The 14,785-nt window shown below is 51.0% G+C and overlaps 1 protein-coding gene across 9 annotated transcripts in view; it reads right to left on the minus strand.

Annotated features, from left to right (window-relative positions):
- KIF9 (kinesin family member 9) overlaps positions 1-14,785 on the minus strand; it is a 50,591-nt gene that overhangs the window by 17,898 nt on the left and 17,908 nt on the right. For all 9 annotated transcript variants that reach the window (XR_004280064.1, XR_004280065.1, XM_032318026.1 and 6 more), the window contains 7 exons: positions 14,159-14,242; positions 13,965-14,057; positions 12,769-12,916; positions 11,646-11,710; positions 9,194-9,271; positions 2,088-2,156; positions 1,266-1,370 (listed from right to left, as the gene is read on the minus strand). Coding sequence is in view for 7 of the 9 variants with exons in the window: in XM_032318026.1 (XP_032173917.1) it covers positions 1,266-1,370; positions 2,088-2,156; positions 9,194-9,271; positions 11,646-11,710; positions 12,769-12,916; positions 13,965-14,057; positions 14,159-14,242 (642 nt within the window). In the remaining 2 variants the exon portion in view is untranslated. The remainder of the gene's footprint in view (positions 1-1,265; positions 1,371-2,087; positions 2,157-9,193; positions 9,272-11,645; positions 11,711-12,768; positions 12,917-13,964; positions 14,058-14,158; positions 14,243-14,785) is intronic.

Genomic DNA, 14,785 nt, shown 5'->3' on the forward strand with positions numbered 1-14,785 from the left:
CCTCTCCCTCTGCCTCTCCCCCTGCTTGTGCACGCGCTCTCTCTCTCTCAAATGAATGAATACAATCTTTTAAAAAAATGAGCAGAGAAACACAACTGATTCATAGTTTTCAAACTAAGTAAATACTGAGGCTATAAAAATGACCTTCCGTGGAGTGCCTGGGTGGTGTAGACAGTTAAGCAGCTGACTCTTGATTTCTGCTCAGGTTGTGATCTCAGAGTCATGAGTTGCAGCCCTGCACTGGGCTTCATGCTCAGCAGGGAGTATGCTTGAGATTCTCTCTCTCTCTCCCTCTGCCCCTTCCCCTGCCATGCTTGCGACCTCATGCTCTCTCAGATAAATGAGTCCTTAAAAATTACCTTTTCTAAGTGAAGGTCTCTATAAAATTGACTCTAGTTCTTGAAAATACTAAGAAAAAAATTTTAATAAAATTTACTGTCTTCAGCTCCCTCCTGTTTCTACAAGGTTCCATCATGAACTCTCTGTGTAGCATATACACATCTGTGGCTCGAGGAAGGCCACTGGCTTCCCTCTTGGCCCTACAGACCACAAGCATTACCCTTGACAGAGGGTCATTCTGGGAATAACCCTGCTCCAAGGCCAGAAGAGCCCACCCCTCAGTTGTTCCAGGCCTGTCAGAGCTGCCACAGTAAGAAGCCCAGGGTGGCGGGGACAGGGTTGGAGGGCTGCCATGTAGCTCCCCGTTGAGGGGAGCATCCTTCCCCCTGAGGACCCTTCCTGTGTGGCTGCTGTCTCTTCCTCCCTAGCTTACTTCAACACAGGCCCTGCATGTCTGCCCTGTCAGCCCACGTGACGGCTACCCTTGAATGGCCTCACTCTGCCCGGCACAGTTGAGATCCTGAGTTAATTCCACTTTGATTTCCCTCTCACTCTACAGGTGTGGCCACCCAAGTACACGAGGTTGAGCATTTTGCTGAAGTCACGCAGCAAGGAGACATCGGAGCTAGGATGTGATCCAGGGCAGCCTGGCTCCAGGGACCACCCTGTTCCCACAGTAATGGGCCACCCCCTGTGTGGTCAAGGCTATTCAAGGATGCTGGCCACTCTGAGGGGCACACCCATCCTTGTAACCCTAAACATGGATGCTGAGGCCTCAGTAGGCTGTAGAGCCCAAGGCCAGGGGTCTAGCACCACCCACCCCATACCCACTGCACCCATTCAGTGTGAGGTTCCAAGGCCAGCCCAGCACAAATGGGGGGATGCCCAGGATAGGGAGGGCATGGTCCCGAGGAGAGGCTCCTTACGTCAATCTCGTCCAGCGTCCCCTCCAGGTACCTCCGCACCTGGGAGTTGATCTCAGCAATCTGGATTTCATCCATGGGATCGTAGTTCACAAGGGTGCGGTTGGCCTTGAAGGAAGATGAAGAACATGTCAACAAGCTCCAAACACCTGAGCCCAACAGGGGCAGCAGGGGTCGTTCTGACAACCAAGGTAGGGAGGTTGGACAGAGGTCCTGGCCAACTAAGCCAGCTCCATTCCCTTGACCATGCTGGCTAGGTTCTGGGGTCACAGAGGGACAACTAGGTCTTGAGAGCCGCCTGACATGGGCTTGCCACTCCAAGCAAGGGGGCTGAGACTCAGCAGACTCTGTCCCATGAGGGCTGTGGCGGGGGTGGTGGTTGCCTCTGCCTAGAGACCCTCCCTGGACCGTAAGTAGGCCCAGGCAAGCCGTCAGAGGTCTCCAGTTTCCACCCTCTGCCCTTAGGGCACTCTGTTGCTGCCCCTCTCCCACTGCCCAAACTGTCCCACCTCCCTGACCTTGACCCCCATGCTGTCTGCCCCTGCCCTACCTGCCTGCCACCTGCCCCTCATTTTCCTGTCAACTGTCTGCCTCTGCTCCCTGGTATCTGAAATCCCTGCCCACATCCTCCTGGTCTTCTAGTATCCCTAGCTTCCAGGCATCCCTGTTCCCCAGCCCCCTTCCCTACGTCTCCCTACCTACTTGGCTTGCCTACCCATCTGGCCCCTGTCCACCCAGTCCCTCTGCCCACCTGGTACCCTGACCTCACCCCCTCTAGCAGTCCAGCCAACCCCTCACCCCAGACCCCTGCCGCTAGCCCCTTACCAGGCTGTCATGGATGGCCAGCTCCTGCTTGAGCAGTGCCAGCTCCTTCTCCAGGTTCTTCACCATTCGCTGCCAGGAAACATAGTTTGGGGTGGGGCAGGGAGAACCATTAGAGAGAACACCCTGCCTCTCCCACAACAAGCCCACAATTCCCTAATCTATGCCTGGACCTCCAGGCACCTCCTGGAAACCCGTGGGGTGTGATGTCAGCATCTGGACAGCTCCCTCCCAATCAGTGACTTTTCCCCAACTGGGGTGAGTTTAGGGTCTCCGGGGGCCTCAGCAGTCCCCTGGCCTCTGCCTCTTAGAGCAGAGGAGACAGAACACAGTGAGCACAGGCACCCACAGGGCAACCACATACCCCGACTCCCAGGAGCTTCAGATTTCTGGTCTACCAGGGTGGTGTCCCTCTCAGTGCAGCCCACTGCCTCCAAGCACAGTTGTACCTTTTACCCTCATCCTTCCTGACCATTGCACAGACATATCGCCATTCCCTACTGATAATCAGGTACATCACCTCTAATATTTTTGCTGCTTCAAACACTGCACAACATTTTTGTCCTTAGATCTTTGGGTCTTTCTAGGTTTCTGTTGGGTAACGTCGGCCCTTTGTGATCTGCCCCCATTACTTCTTCCCTGCTGTTTCCCCCAAGCTCACTCCAGCCCTACCAAATTATTTGGCACACTCCCGCCTCTGCCCTACCTGTCCCCTCTGCCTGGGACACTCTTCCCCCAAGTACTGCCCTGGCTCACCCCCACACCTCCTTCAAGTCTTTGTTCAAGAGCTTCTAAATTAAGAAAACTTCAATCACCCCGCGGAAAACTGCAATGCCCTCCCCACGCCCACATCACTCTTTTTTTGCAAATCTTGCTCTAATTTTTTTCATAGCACCTATCACCAACATACCCCAGAGCAATGCTGTTTCACAGAACTTTCTGTAATGATGGAAACGGTCTTTATCTGTGCCATGAGCTACATGTAGCTGTGGAACACTTGAAATGTCACTAGTGTGACCCAGAAAGTGAACTTTAATTTTAACTAATTTAAATAGCCCCAAGCAAGCAGAGCTAATGTACTGAGTGGTGGAACTCTAGAATTTATCTATTTCTTTCTTTTTTTCCCCGCTAACATTTAAAAAAATTGTTCAAGAGAAATTGTAGGCAGGCATACCTCATTTCATTGCACTTTGCTTTATTGAACTTCCCAGATACTGCACTTTTTACAGATTGAAGGTTTGTAGCAACCCTGTGTCAGGCAACTCTGTTTTGTACCATTTTCCCAATAGCATTTGCTCACCTCATGTCTCTGCATCACATTTTGGTGATTTTCGCAATATTTCAAACCTTTTCATTATTCTTGTATTTATTATGTGACCTGTGATCAGTGATTACAACTTGCTGAAAGCTCAGACGATGGTTAGCATTTATTAGCAATAAAATATTTTTAACAGTTATTTACTTATTATTATTATTATTATTTTGCGTAGGCTCCCCAACCAGCATGGAGCCCAACAGGGGGCTTGAACTCACAACCCTGAGGTCAAGGCTGGAGCTGAGATCAAGAGCTGGATGCTGGGTGCCTGGATGGCTCAGTGGTTAAGGCCTCTGCCTTCAGCTCAGGTCATTATCCCAAGGTCCTGGGATCAAGCCCTGCATTGGTCTCTCTGCTCAGCAGGAAGCCTGCTTCCCCCCTCTCTCTGCCTGCCTCTCTGCCTACTTGTGATCTCTGTCTGTCAAACAAATAAATAAGATCTAAAAAAAAATAAGATCTTAAAAAAAAAAAAAAAGAGTTGGATGCTCAACCAACTGAGTCAGCCAAGAACCCCACTGAAAAACCATTTTTAAATTAAGGTATATATATTTTTTTAAGACGCGATGCTACTGCACATTTAGCAGACTACAGTATGGTGTAAACATGACTTTTACAGGCACTGGGAAACCAAAAAATTCATTTGACTCACTTTATTGTAATAGAAGGTATAGTATAGTGATCTGGAGGTATGAATATTTATGAATATTTAAGGTGTACAACAGCATATACATATATATAGTAAAATGACTGCAACAGCAAGTTAATTAACATATCTATCTCCTCACCTAGCGACCGTTTCTGTGTGTGCTAAGAGCCTCTGAGACCTACTCTCTTAGCAAATTTCCAGTATACAATACTATTAACTATGGTCACCATGTTGTATATCAGATCCCAGAACTTACCCATTACATAATGAGAATTTGTGCCCTTTGACCATCATCTCTCCTTTCCTCGGCCCCTGCCCCTATTCTTGGTAACCACCACTCTACTCCCTGCTTCTATTAATTTGACCTTTTAATTTTTCTTTCTGTATATGGTTTATTTCACTTGGCATAATGTCCTTCAGGGCTATCCATGTTGTTGCAAAAAGCAAGATCTAGACTCACTTCCTGTTTTTTTTTTTTTTTTAATAGTTTATTCATTTAAGTAATCTCTACACCCATCATAGGGCTCGAACTCACAACCCAAAGATCAAGAGTCACATGCTCGGGGCACCTGGGTGGCTCAGTTATTAAGTGTCTGCCTTGGGCTCAGGTCAGGATCCCAGGGTCCTGGGATTGAGCCCTGCATCGGGCTCCCTGCTCGGCGGGAAACCTGCTTTTCCCTCCCGCTCCCCCTGCTTGTGTTCCCTCTCTCGCTGTGTGTCTCTCTGCATCAATTAAACAAATAAATAAAAATGAGACACAGTGAGAGAGGGAATACAAGCAGAGGGAGTGAGAGAGGAGAAGCAGGCTTCCCATTAAGCAGGGAGCCCAATGCGGGGCTCGATCTCATCATGGCTTGAGCCAAAGGCAGACGCTTAACGACTGAGACACCCAGGCACCCCAATAAATAAAAATCTTTTAAAAAAATAGTCACATGCTCTCCCAACTGAGCCAGCCAGGTGCCCCTAGACTCACTTATTTCTTATATTTATTATCTTTCTCTCCCACCCGCAACAGACCATCAGCTCTTTGGGGACAGAGACATGTGTTTATTTGCATACTAATATTCCAAGTGCTTCAAAAAGTGTCTGGCACATGGTAAGTGTTCCGTAGACTTTAGGTAAATGGACAAATGATATATTTCTAGAAACAGAACTGCTGAGTCATTTTTACAGTTGATAGATGAGAGGCACAGGGATTTTACGCTGAGAACCGTCACTGTGAACAGGGCTTCCTTCAGTTGTCGAAAAATGGCCACTGGAGGGAGCCCCTGACAACTAGATCCTACGACTGTTGACCAACGCTGTGACCAGTCCGCAGCTAGGGGCGACAGAACCCTGGCATCCTGGTGGCTCTGTGGCAGTTCAGAGCACAAAGCCTGGGACTCAAAGTGCATGACCAGGGTCCAAATCTGGCTCTGCCCCTCGGGGAAGCCCCAAGATGGTCTCTTTCAGTAGACTTCCTATGAGGTCAACAGGAGAGGCTTGGTGGCCAGCCCGTCCTCTCAGCTAAAGGATCTCTGCTCTGGAAAAGACGTCATGCCCCAGCTAGAGAAAGTCTGTTGCATTGCAACACTGAGGGCCTCCAGTGGGGTGACTGTCCAGTGTGGCAGGGGGAGCCAGGCTTAGATCTCTGGGCCAGTTAGGTGATGTGGTGAGATGCACCCCCGCTCCCAGGGGAACCAGCCTCCATGTCACATCCTGAGAGCATTGGAGCTGCTTCTCCTAATGCTTGGCAGTCTGACTGGAGAGAATCTGCTTGGAAACACAGGGCGGGAGCAGCGGGCCCCACAGAACAGGACCTGGCAGCACCTCCTAGCTGACGGACTCCTTTTTTTTTTTTTTTTTTTGGTACCTCAGGTGGAACACAAAACCTGACCAAGTCCTTTAAAGCTAAGGGCCATTTTCTGGATGGAATCAGCACAGACTCACATAAGTTTTCTGATGGTCAGGGGTTTTCAACATAAGCGTAATGAGGCTAATTCAGAAAGTTCTGCTTAAGGAGCACAGCAGGCTATGAGCGGCTCTCCACCCAGGAAGATTCCCTTGTTAACCCCCACCCCTCATGGCCTGCCGGTGCTCTCTTTTCTCAGCAGAAGAGAACAACAAGTGTCGCTCTGCTGCCTGTTTATGCCCGAGGCTCGCAGCCTTTACACCCCCTCACAGCATCACAAACTCACAGAGTGAGAGGGTCACGGGAGTTCATCAGTCTCACCCTGAGTTCAAGGGTGAAAACCCCAAGGCTCAGAGACAGCTGGTGGCAGAGGTGGATCAGGAACTCAGCCTCCTGCCTTATGGTCGGCTGAGGTAATGCCACGGAAGCTACCCCACCGCCTCGAAAAGAGGCATCTATGCTGAAGATGGTGCTAGAAATAACACTGGCAGGCTGGCTGTGGTCCAGGGAAAGGGGCAACTAAAGGAATTCCTCAGGTCTCAGGAATTTTTGCTTATAAATGCTGATCATAAAGATCATACACACAGCCGGGGCGCCTGGGTGGCTCAGTGGGTTAAGCCTCTGCCTTCAGCTCAGTCATGATCTCAGGGTCCTGGGATCGAGTCCCACATCGGGCTCTCTGCTCAGCAGGGAGCCTGCTTCCCTCTCTCTCTCTCTGCCTGCCTCTCTGTCTACTTGTGATTTTTGTCTGTCAAATAAATAAATAAAATCTTTAAAAAAAAAAAATTAAAAAAAAAAAAAAAAAGATCATACACACGGCCATGCTGGGTGACACGGAGACTTGGTTGGCCAGGAACAACCATGCCGATTTCGGAACAAAAATTACACGGAAGGAAAAAAAAAAAATTACATGGAAGGGCATGGAAGTGCTTGCTGTCCGGCGCACGGCCTACCCAGCCAGGTTCGCACGTGGCAATGCAGGGTTCCCGAGTTCAGAGGACACCGGATGAGGAAATTAACAAAAATAAATTAAATTCCTCAACTACAGAAAAGCATAGCAAATAATGCCATGAAACCCGGGAAGACCACCCCAAAACTGGACTTGAACAGCCAGCCGGATGTCCTATTGGGTTCAATTTTTGTTTTTGTTTTTCATTTTAAGAGATAAAACATGGCAGGGTGCCTGGGTGGCCTTCAGCTCAAGTCATGATCCCAGGGTCCTGGGATCGAGTCCCGAATCGGGCTCTCTGCTCAGAGGGGAGCCTGCTTCTCCATCTTTCTCTGCCTGCCTCTCTGCCTACTTGTGAACTCTGTCTGTCAAATAAATAAATAAAATCTTTAAAAAAGAGAGAGAAAGAGAGAGAGATAAAACATGGCAGATAGGGGCGCCTGGGTGGCTCAGTGGGTTAAGCCGCTGCCTTCGGCTCAGGTCATGATCTCAGGGTCCTGGGATGGAGTCCCACATTGGGCTCTCTGCTCAGCAGGGAGCCTGCTTCCTCCTCTCTCTCTCTGCCTGCCTCTCTGCCTACTTGTGATTTCTCTCTGTCAAATAAATAAATAAAATCTTTAAAAAAAAAAAAAAAAAAAAAACATGGCAGATAAATGTGAAGCCACTATGAGCCTCACTCCAAGTCCATACCCTCCGACATCCTAGAGGGAAACCCCAACCTCTGTGTGGTCTTCCCACTCCCACGCTTTTTTCTTTGACTGCCCTCACATCTATCCATTCATGATCTTCAGCTTTGCTGTGCACATTTTTAGACTCGGTGGAAACGACAGACGCTAACGTTTGGCCCACTGTGGTCCCACTTAAGGTTATCCAGACACACAACTCGAGCCTGGACTCCCTCCCTCTGTAGCTCACTTAGCTAATCTCCTGTTAATTAAAGGCTACTGATCCAATGAGCAGTGGGAGCCCCGTTCTGTCCCGAGGCCATTCACACAGGTATGCGAAGAACGCTTCTAGACTGTCCACCCAGAAAGGGACCCTGCTGACCTGTACGAGTGAGTAGGGGACTAGCTAACATTTACTGAGCTTTTACTCCACGACAGCACTGTGTTAAGGGGTTTCTTCCCCGTGAGCTTATTCTTCACCACATCTCTTTGAGAGTGGATTCTGCTACTTCTCCAGTTCACAGTCAAGGACACTGAGGCTTAGGAAGGGTAAGCATCTCACTGAGGCTGGGCAGCTGAAGGAAGGAAAGAGCAGGTCACCACACCACGACAGTCCACTGTGGGGACCATGGCTCTTGACTACTGTGCCAGTGGTTCTCAAGTGTGGCCCCAGAATAGCAGCAGCAGCATCGGGGAACTTACTAGAAATGTAAATCCTTAAGCCACACCCCTCCACCAATGGATACAGGAACTCTGTGAATGGGTCCAGTGACTTGCTATTCCGGAAGCCTGCCCAGGGTTCAGATACCTGTGCGTGTTTGAGAGCCACAGCTCTAACCAACCCAATACCTTCCTCTGCCTCCAAGCCATGGGTTAGCTCTAGGGAGCCACAGGGACCATTATTTTCCATCAGGATTTAGACTCTGGAAGGTCTAATTAACTGCTTTGCCATGAGCTTAGGGCATGCATATGCTCCTGTCTCTGGTAACCGTGATTCTACAAGCATCCTAAAGGAAAGCCAAGTTACCAGTAAAATGAGTTTTGATTTGGCGAGATGTTGCCAGCATGCTCTCCACAGCAGCTGGATGGACGACACTCTGGCCAGAGACAGACACACGCCCTTGTCTCTGTACATCCCACCATCATTCTCCATCATCAGAACAATTCTAGTTTGGGCTGGTCTGAGGGTGGAATTCCACTAAGCTTTCAATCTGCATTTCCCTGGGCAGTGGTGATGCTGAGCGTGACTTCTGGATGGTCAGCTCTGCTTGTTTAAAGGGATCACACAGGCTGGGACGAAAGAGCTTCTGTGGTGACATAACCAGATTAGTCTGAGAGTCTGTCCACACTTACTTCACTTCGAAACAGTTAGCTCTAAGGAACTCTCACCAAGAAGCCCCAAAGCCTCACACATGAGCTGGATGGTAACCTGACCTGGCCCTTTCATCTGGGTGCTGGCCCCCTAGGGGGTCTCCAGGGCCTCTGAAGACCCTGGTCTGCCCCAGGGTGTAAAAGGACAGACCCAAGATTGCATGAGGATCTTCAGGTGAGGCAGAAAGGGAAGTGAGGCTTGTGTGACCCAGGCAGCACACACCCACACACCTTCCCCACAGTGAGACACCTGCCCACAAGCCCCTTAGTACCTCAGCATCATACTTCTCGTTGATGGCGGGCTCTGTGGTGACCAGCTTCATCCTGCTGGCGAACCGCAGTGAAGACAGCTGAAAAACAGATCAGACAGACCTCTGTGTCTTTAGCCAATGGTTCGTGAGTGGAGATATTTGCAAAGGAGGTCCAAGGAGCCCACCAGAAAAGATGAATCTCTGCATATAGACATACTCCATAGTGAAGGGTGGGGTCTCCTTCTTGGGGAGAAGGGAGGGGCAGCCAGGCAGGGGTAATTACTGCTGGAGGCCCATGAGGCAGCCACGTAAGCAGGCACTTGAGAAACGGCCCCAACGCGCTGCTCCACAGCACTGTTGTTGCATGAGAGGTGGAGGGCTGCTCCCTGGCAGTGAGGTACAGCCAGTGGTAGCACAGGGCGGGCCCCGAGATCCCAGCCTCACACCATGCCGGGCTGACTCGGGGCCCTAAAACAGGGTGCAGACTTGGGGGGGGGTGGGGTCACCCAGGAGTGGCCCAGAAGAAGGCCCGAAAGGGCTCCTCCTTCAAGCAGTCTGGTCTAGTGGTTAAGAACTCTGCCCTGACCAATCATGCAGCCTCTGACAGGCTTTGGAGCTTCTCTGTAAGATTGGGAAGAGTTGCCTCCCAGGGCCCGAGAGGCTTGGTGAAGAGGTCTGTAACATGCTCTCTACACGACTGGCCCACAGCAAGCCTTTGGGAGGAGGCCCCGTCCCTGCAGCTCGAGAAGCTTCTGTGTGGGCTGGAATCAGGCTCTCTTGCTTTGCGCACAGCAGCAAGTGTGGCCAGGGCGCCCTCGCTGTATCTACTCCCACACGTTACAAGCAGTGTCACTGAATAAAACAATATGATCCTTGACAGGAATAGGGTGGAAGGCTTAAAGCACTTGAAAAAGAGAATCATTCGCTTCCACACCCCAATATGCCTTTGTCCCAAACCCCCGAGGCCCTTCCAACAGCAGCTCCGGGCTCCATGAGCTGTGTCCTGGGTCACAAGGCTCTGGGGATGCCAGGTACCAGGTGAGCTGCTTCCTCTGCGGTGACGATCTCAGGGGTGGGGATAAGGAGAGAGGGGGGCCTGTCTCAGAGGGCATTTCCTCAGCAAGGCAGTCAGGAGGCCCGATTTTCATATGGCTCCTCTTGGGGTTCGCCCGTGCTTTGTCATGCTGAGACTGGGAGGTTCCTGAAGCCTTCCTCTGGGGATGCTGCCTGCACGTCAGCAGGAGCTCCCTCCTGGCCTCCCAAGTCCCAGGGCACCCTCTCTGGACGCAGGCTGGTCCCTAATGCAAGAAACTGGGAGGCCCTGCAGTGTGCCTGGAAAGGATCTATTTCGCGTAAGTGGATTCTCCAGATGACTGAAGCTTGCCCTAACCGTCCACCCTTGACAAAACAAAATGCCTACAGAGAGCTTCCCAAATCTGCCTGATTATGATAAGTGACCCTTCAGAGGAAGACCGCTGCCGGGGTGCCCAGCTGCATGAGCTTACCCGTGTCACTGCCTCAGCCATTATGGCCTCTATGACTGCCTCTGGTTCTCCTAAGCTTGTCTCCTCCCAGGTCACCTGGGTCCTGCAGCTGGGTTAATCTCCCTGAGCCACAACGTTGGCCACAGCCCTCCCCTACTCAAACACCATGACAGCCCAGCAACCGGCAGAACAGCGAAAGCATCAGCCTGGCCACCAGTGCCCGTGTAGCCTCTGCAGTTTTTTCTCCCCTTCTTCTTCCCAGGCCCTCCCCTGCAGTGGCCAGATGTTCCTGGCACGGCCCACACCTTCGGGCCCACAGTGTCCTCTGCCAGGAGCACCTCAGCTTTCTGTACGACACATCCTTTAACCGCAGCCGGCTCGGTGCCCACCTTCCTCACCCCAGTTTCAGGAAAAGTCCCGTTTCCTCTGAAGGGCTCCTTCATCTGGGCCTCTCACGTTACCGAGGGCCATGGCAAGGAACCTTGAGGCCTCAGGCCACAGGCACCTCACCTCTCCCAAGCTGCTCTTCCCAGCACATCCCTACCACGCTACACATAGCGCACATGCTTAATGCCTGTCAGTTCACACAGGCCTTATATCCACAGCCCAGAATCTGTGGTACTTCTAAGATTTTTAAGTGTGTAATTATGAAGAACAAGAAATCCGCTGTCCTAGATCCCAGTTCACAGGAGCAGCACCCCAGGGAGCACAGTCCTTTCCCCCTGCGAAACTCTCATCACAGAGGCCCCCACCCTGTGCCTGCTTCCTGCCTTGTCTCCTCAACACAGCCTCTGCCCCTTGGTACTTGGTATGTGGATCTTGCCTGGGCCTCCTGCAGCAATTTTGGCTGATTCATCCCCTGGATCCCTTCCCTTTTGACAATGTCTGTGGCTAAGTATGCCAGCTTAGCCAGCCCAGAGCCAGCCTTACCCAGCCCTGGAATCCGTGAGAAGGATTCCAAGTAGGCCGTGTGGGCTGTCTTTACATACCGTCTCTTCTAACTGGGCAGCTTCTCCATAGATGTTCGTCAGGAGGACCATATTGCAATTTCCCCCTGCAGAAAGCAGGACACAGAAGCGCCATGAACCATGTGGGTTTTCTGCCAAGAGATTGCTTTAAGGCTGATGGGGGTCTGTTATGGATTGAGTGTCTGTGTCCTGTCAAAATTCCTATGTTGAAGTCCTATCCCCCAATGTGATCGCATCCAGAGAGGGGGCTTGTGGGAAGTAATGAGGTTTAGATGAGGTCCTGAGGACAGAGCCCCCATAGTGGGATTAGTGGCCCTATAAGAAAGAGAGAGAGACCAGAACTCTTTCTAGTCCCTCTCTTGTTTCTTTCTTTCTCTTGGCCACGTGAAGGCACGGCAAGAAAGCAGCCGTCTACAAGCCAGAAACAGAGTCCTCACCAGGAACCATCCAGGCTGAACCTTGATCTGGGACTTGCAGCCTCCAGAGCCGTCAGAGATAAACGTCTGTTGTGTGGGCGCCCCCCAGTCTGTTTTAGCCGCCCGAGTTGACTCAGACAGGGTTACAGGGGACACATCCAAGCATGTTTGAGGCTGGAGGAGGGAGGGGAAGGGGAGAGGCCACAGGATGTACCTAAAAGAGGAGCAGGAGCAGGAGAGCAGAGGAGACTGGCATGGGGCTGCGGGCCAGGGTTTCGCTACTGGTGGCACTCCACCAATAATCAGACACCCATGACTGCGCCATCAGGCCCAACACGAAAGCCTGGAGACGTGAGGATGCAAAGACACAGCCCCTGCTCCTCTGTTAGAGAGGCCGTAGGGGAAGAGAAGGCAGCGTAGGGAGAGGCCCACCACGGTCTTGAGGGCCATGAAGGATTCTTCCAGGTTTAGAGATGAGGGGAAAGGAGACGGTATTCCCAGCAGAGGGAAAAGCTGCCACCAAGGTTCTGCGGGAATAGCATGGCACGCTGTGGGTGACAGACAAGGATACCACTCATGCTTCTGCCTCTTCCGCTGTGTCTGCGTCTGGGGTCACGGAGAAGAGGCCGCAGGGAAGCGCAGGCCAGCGGAAGGGAGCAATTCCGTGATCACCAGTGGCAGCGAGGCCCAGTCTGTCCCTCCTGCCGGGGTACCACCCGCACCCTCACCTAATGAGTCCTTCAGGGCGTGGGTGAGCTTGCTTTGGCGGAAGGGGATGTGGTCCCGCTTCTGGTCCCCGAGGGCAATGATGGCCTGCTCCAGGAATGACAGCGACTTGTTGATGTAGGTGGCTTCTTTCAGCATGCGGCCCTCAGACTACAAACCAAAAGTCACATTCACTTCACACCAAGTGGGAGACAGCCCCACGGAGAACTCTGCGGGTGGGTGGCCAGGCCAGAGCCTCCTTCCCAGAGCCCGCCATCCCCCCAGTGTCACGGGACTGTATCCCACCTTGGGCTAATACTAATACTCCCAGGAATGTTCCTGCAAATATTTATGGGGGCGTTCACGTGCGTATGAATACGTACATGAATATTCCTAGGCAGACTCACTTAAGAGTCACACCGGCATGAATCCGCCCAGGAATGTGTGTGCAGATACGTGAGCACATCACCCTGAGGCTATCATACGCATAAAAACACATAGACAAATGCACACAGGAGCGCGCCTGGGAGGCTCAGTCAGTGAAGTGTCTGACTGTAGATTTCCAGTCAGGTCATGATCTCAGGGTTGTGGGATTGAGCCCTGTGTCCCCACCTGTGCTCAGCATGGAGTCTGCCTGTCCCTCCCCCTCTGCTCCGCCCCACCTGTGCGCATGCTCCCTCTCACTCTCTATCCCCGCCCTGTTCTCTAGCTCTAAAATAAATAAATAAAATCTTTTTAAAAATGCACATAGAATCGCTTCTCGGCCTTTTGGCTAAGATCAAGTGTAAAAATGCATGTAGAAATGCATTCAGAGAATCCTGTGAATTCTTATGCTACTACTCAAACTCATATGAGTGTCTAAGATGAAATGCGGCAAGACTCATGGGGGCACCCCTCTCCCCATACACAGAGAAAGGCTAATACTAGCACAAAGCATTTACTGAGCACTTCCTGAGGGCTGGCACCTTGCTAAGAATTTGGGGCCATCATCTCAATGTTCACAAAAATCCCATTAGGTAGGAACTACAACTATGCTGCTGCTGGTTCATCTCTACGATACCAGATCCCCCAGCTCCACAGGGTCAAGCCCACATGCTCTAGCGGGTCTAGCTGAGGGCTGGGCTCTCAAAAACCCCCTGAGGGACAGCCCATGTGCACAAGCTCAATGCCTGAAACAGGCTGTGGCTTGCTGAGAAGGCACCTCCTGTTTCCCACTTACCCCAGACTTCCCCAGCCTTTCTGAGCCCGCTAGATCCACCAGGTTAATTTTGGAAGTGACGTACTTTTCATCTGATAAAGTCCGTGAATGGGCCTATGAAACATCCAAACAGATGTTAGACATCACAGGGAGAAGTTTCTGACAGAGCAGGTCCCCGGGACTTGGCCGGGGTTCTTCAAAGAGCTCACGCTCACCTCCACATAGATGGTGAAAATGCAGTGTGACCTGGATGAGTTTTTGTTCATTGTGTGAGAGGCTATAATCCTGTTGGTCTCTCCCTGAAAAGGAGGGGGAACATAGACAGCATTTTGAAAAATTAAAATAGTAAGATATTTGGCTCATTTTTAACTAACAGCTAATACCAACAGCTACACAAGTGATTTCATGTTACTGCCATCAGACCTTCCAGAGATATCTCATTTATAAACTAGTAGAATGGGAGACCAACCCGGAGTCCAAACCTAGACCTTCACCCTCCACCTAGGTGTGTGAATCTGTAGAGCATTCTGAAAAGCAAAGTAGCAATAAATATAAAGAGTTTTAGAGGACACCTAGGTGGCTTAGTCGGTTAAGCATCTGTCTTTGGCTCTGGTCATGATCCCAGGGTCCTGGGATCCAGCCCCACATTGGGCTCCCTGCCCATCAGGGAGTCTGTTTCTCCTTCTCCCTCCTGCTCATGCTCTCTCTCTAATAAGTAAAATCTTTAATAAAAAAAAAATGAAGAGTCTTAGAAATGTTCACAAATACTGACTCACAATCAACCTACATATTCAGTGATTAGGGAATGATCTGTCTGTACAATGGAATGTGACACAGCCAGG

Source organism: Mustela erminea, chromosome 1 (genome assembly GCF_009829155.1).
Source record: "Mustela erminea isolate mMusErm1 chromosome 1, mMusErm1.Pri, whole genome shotgun sequence".
In the NCBI taxonomy this organism is placed as follows: Eukaryota; Metazoa; Chordata; class Mammalia; order Carnivora; family Mustelidae; genus Mustela; species Mustela erminea.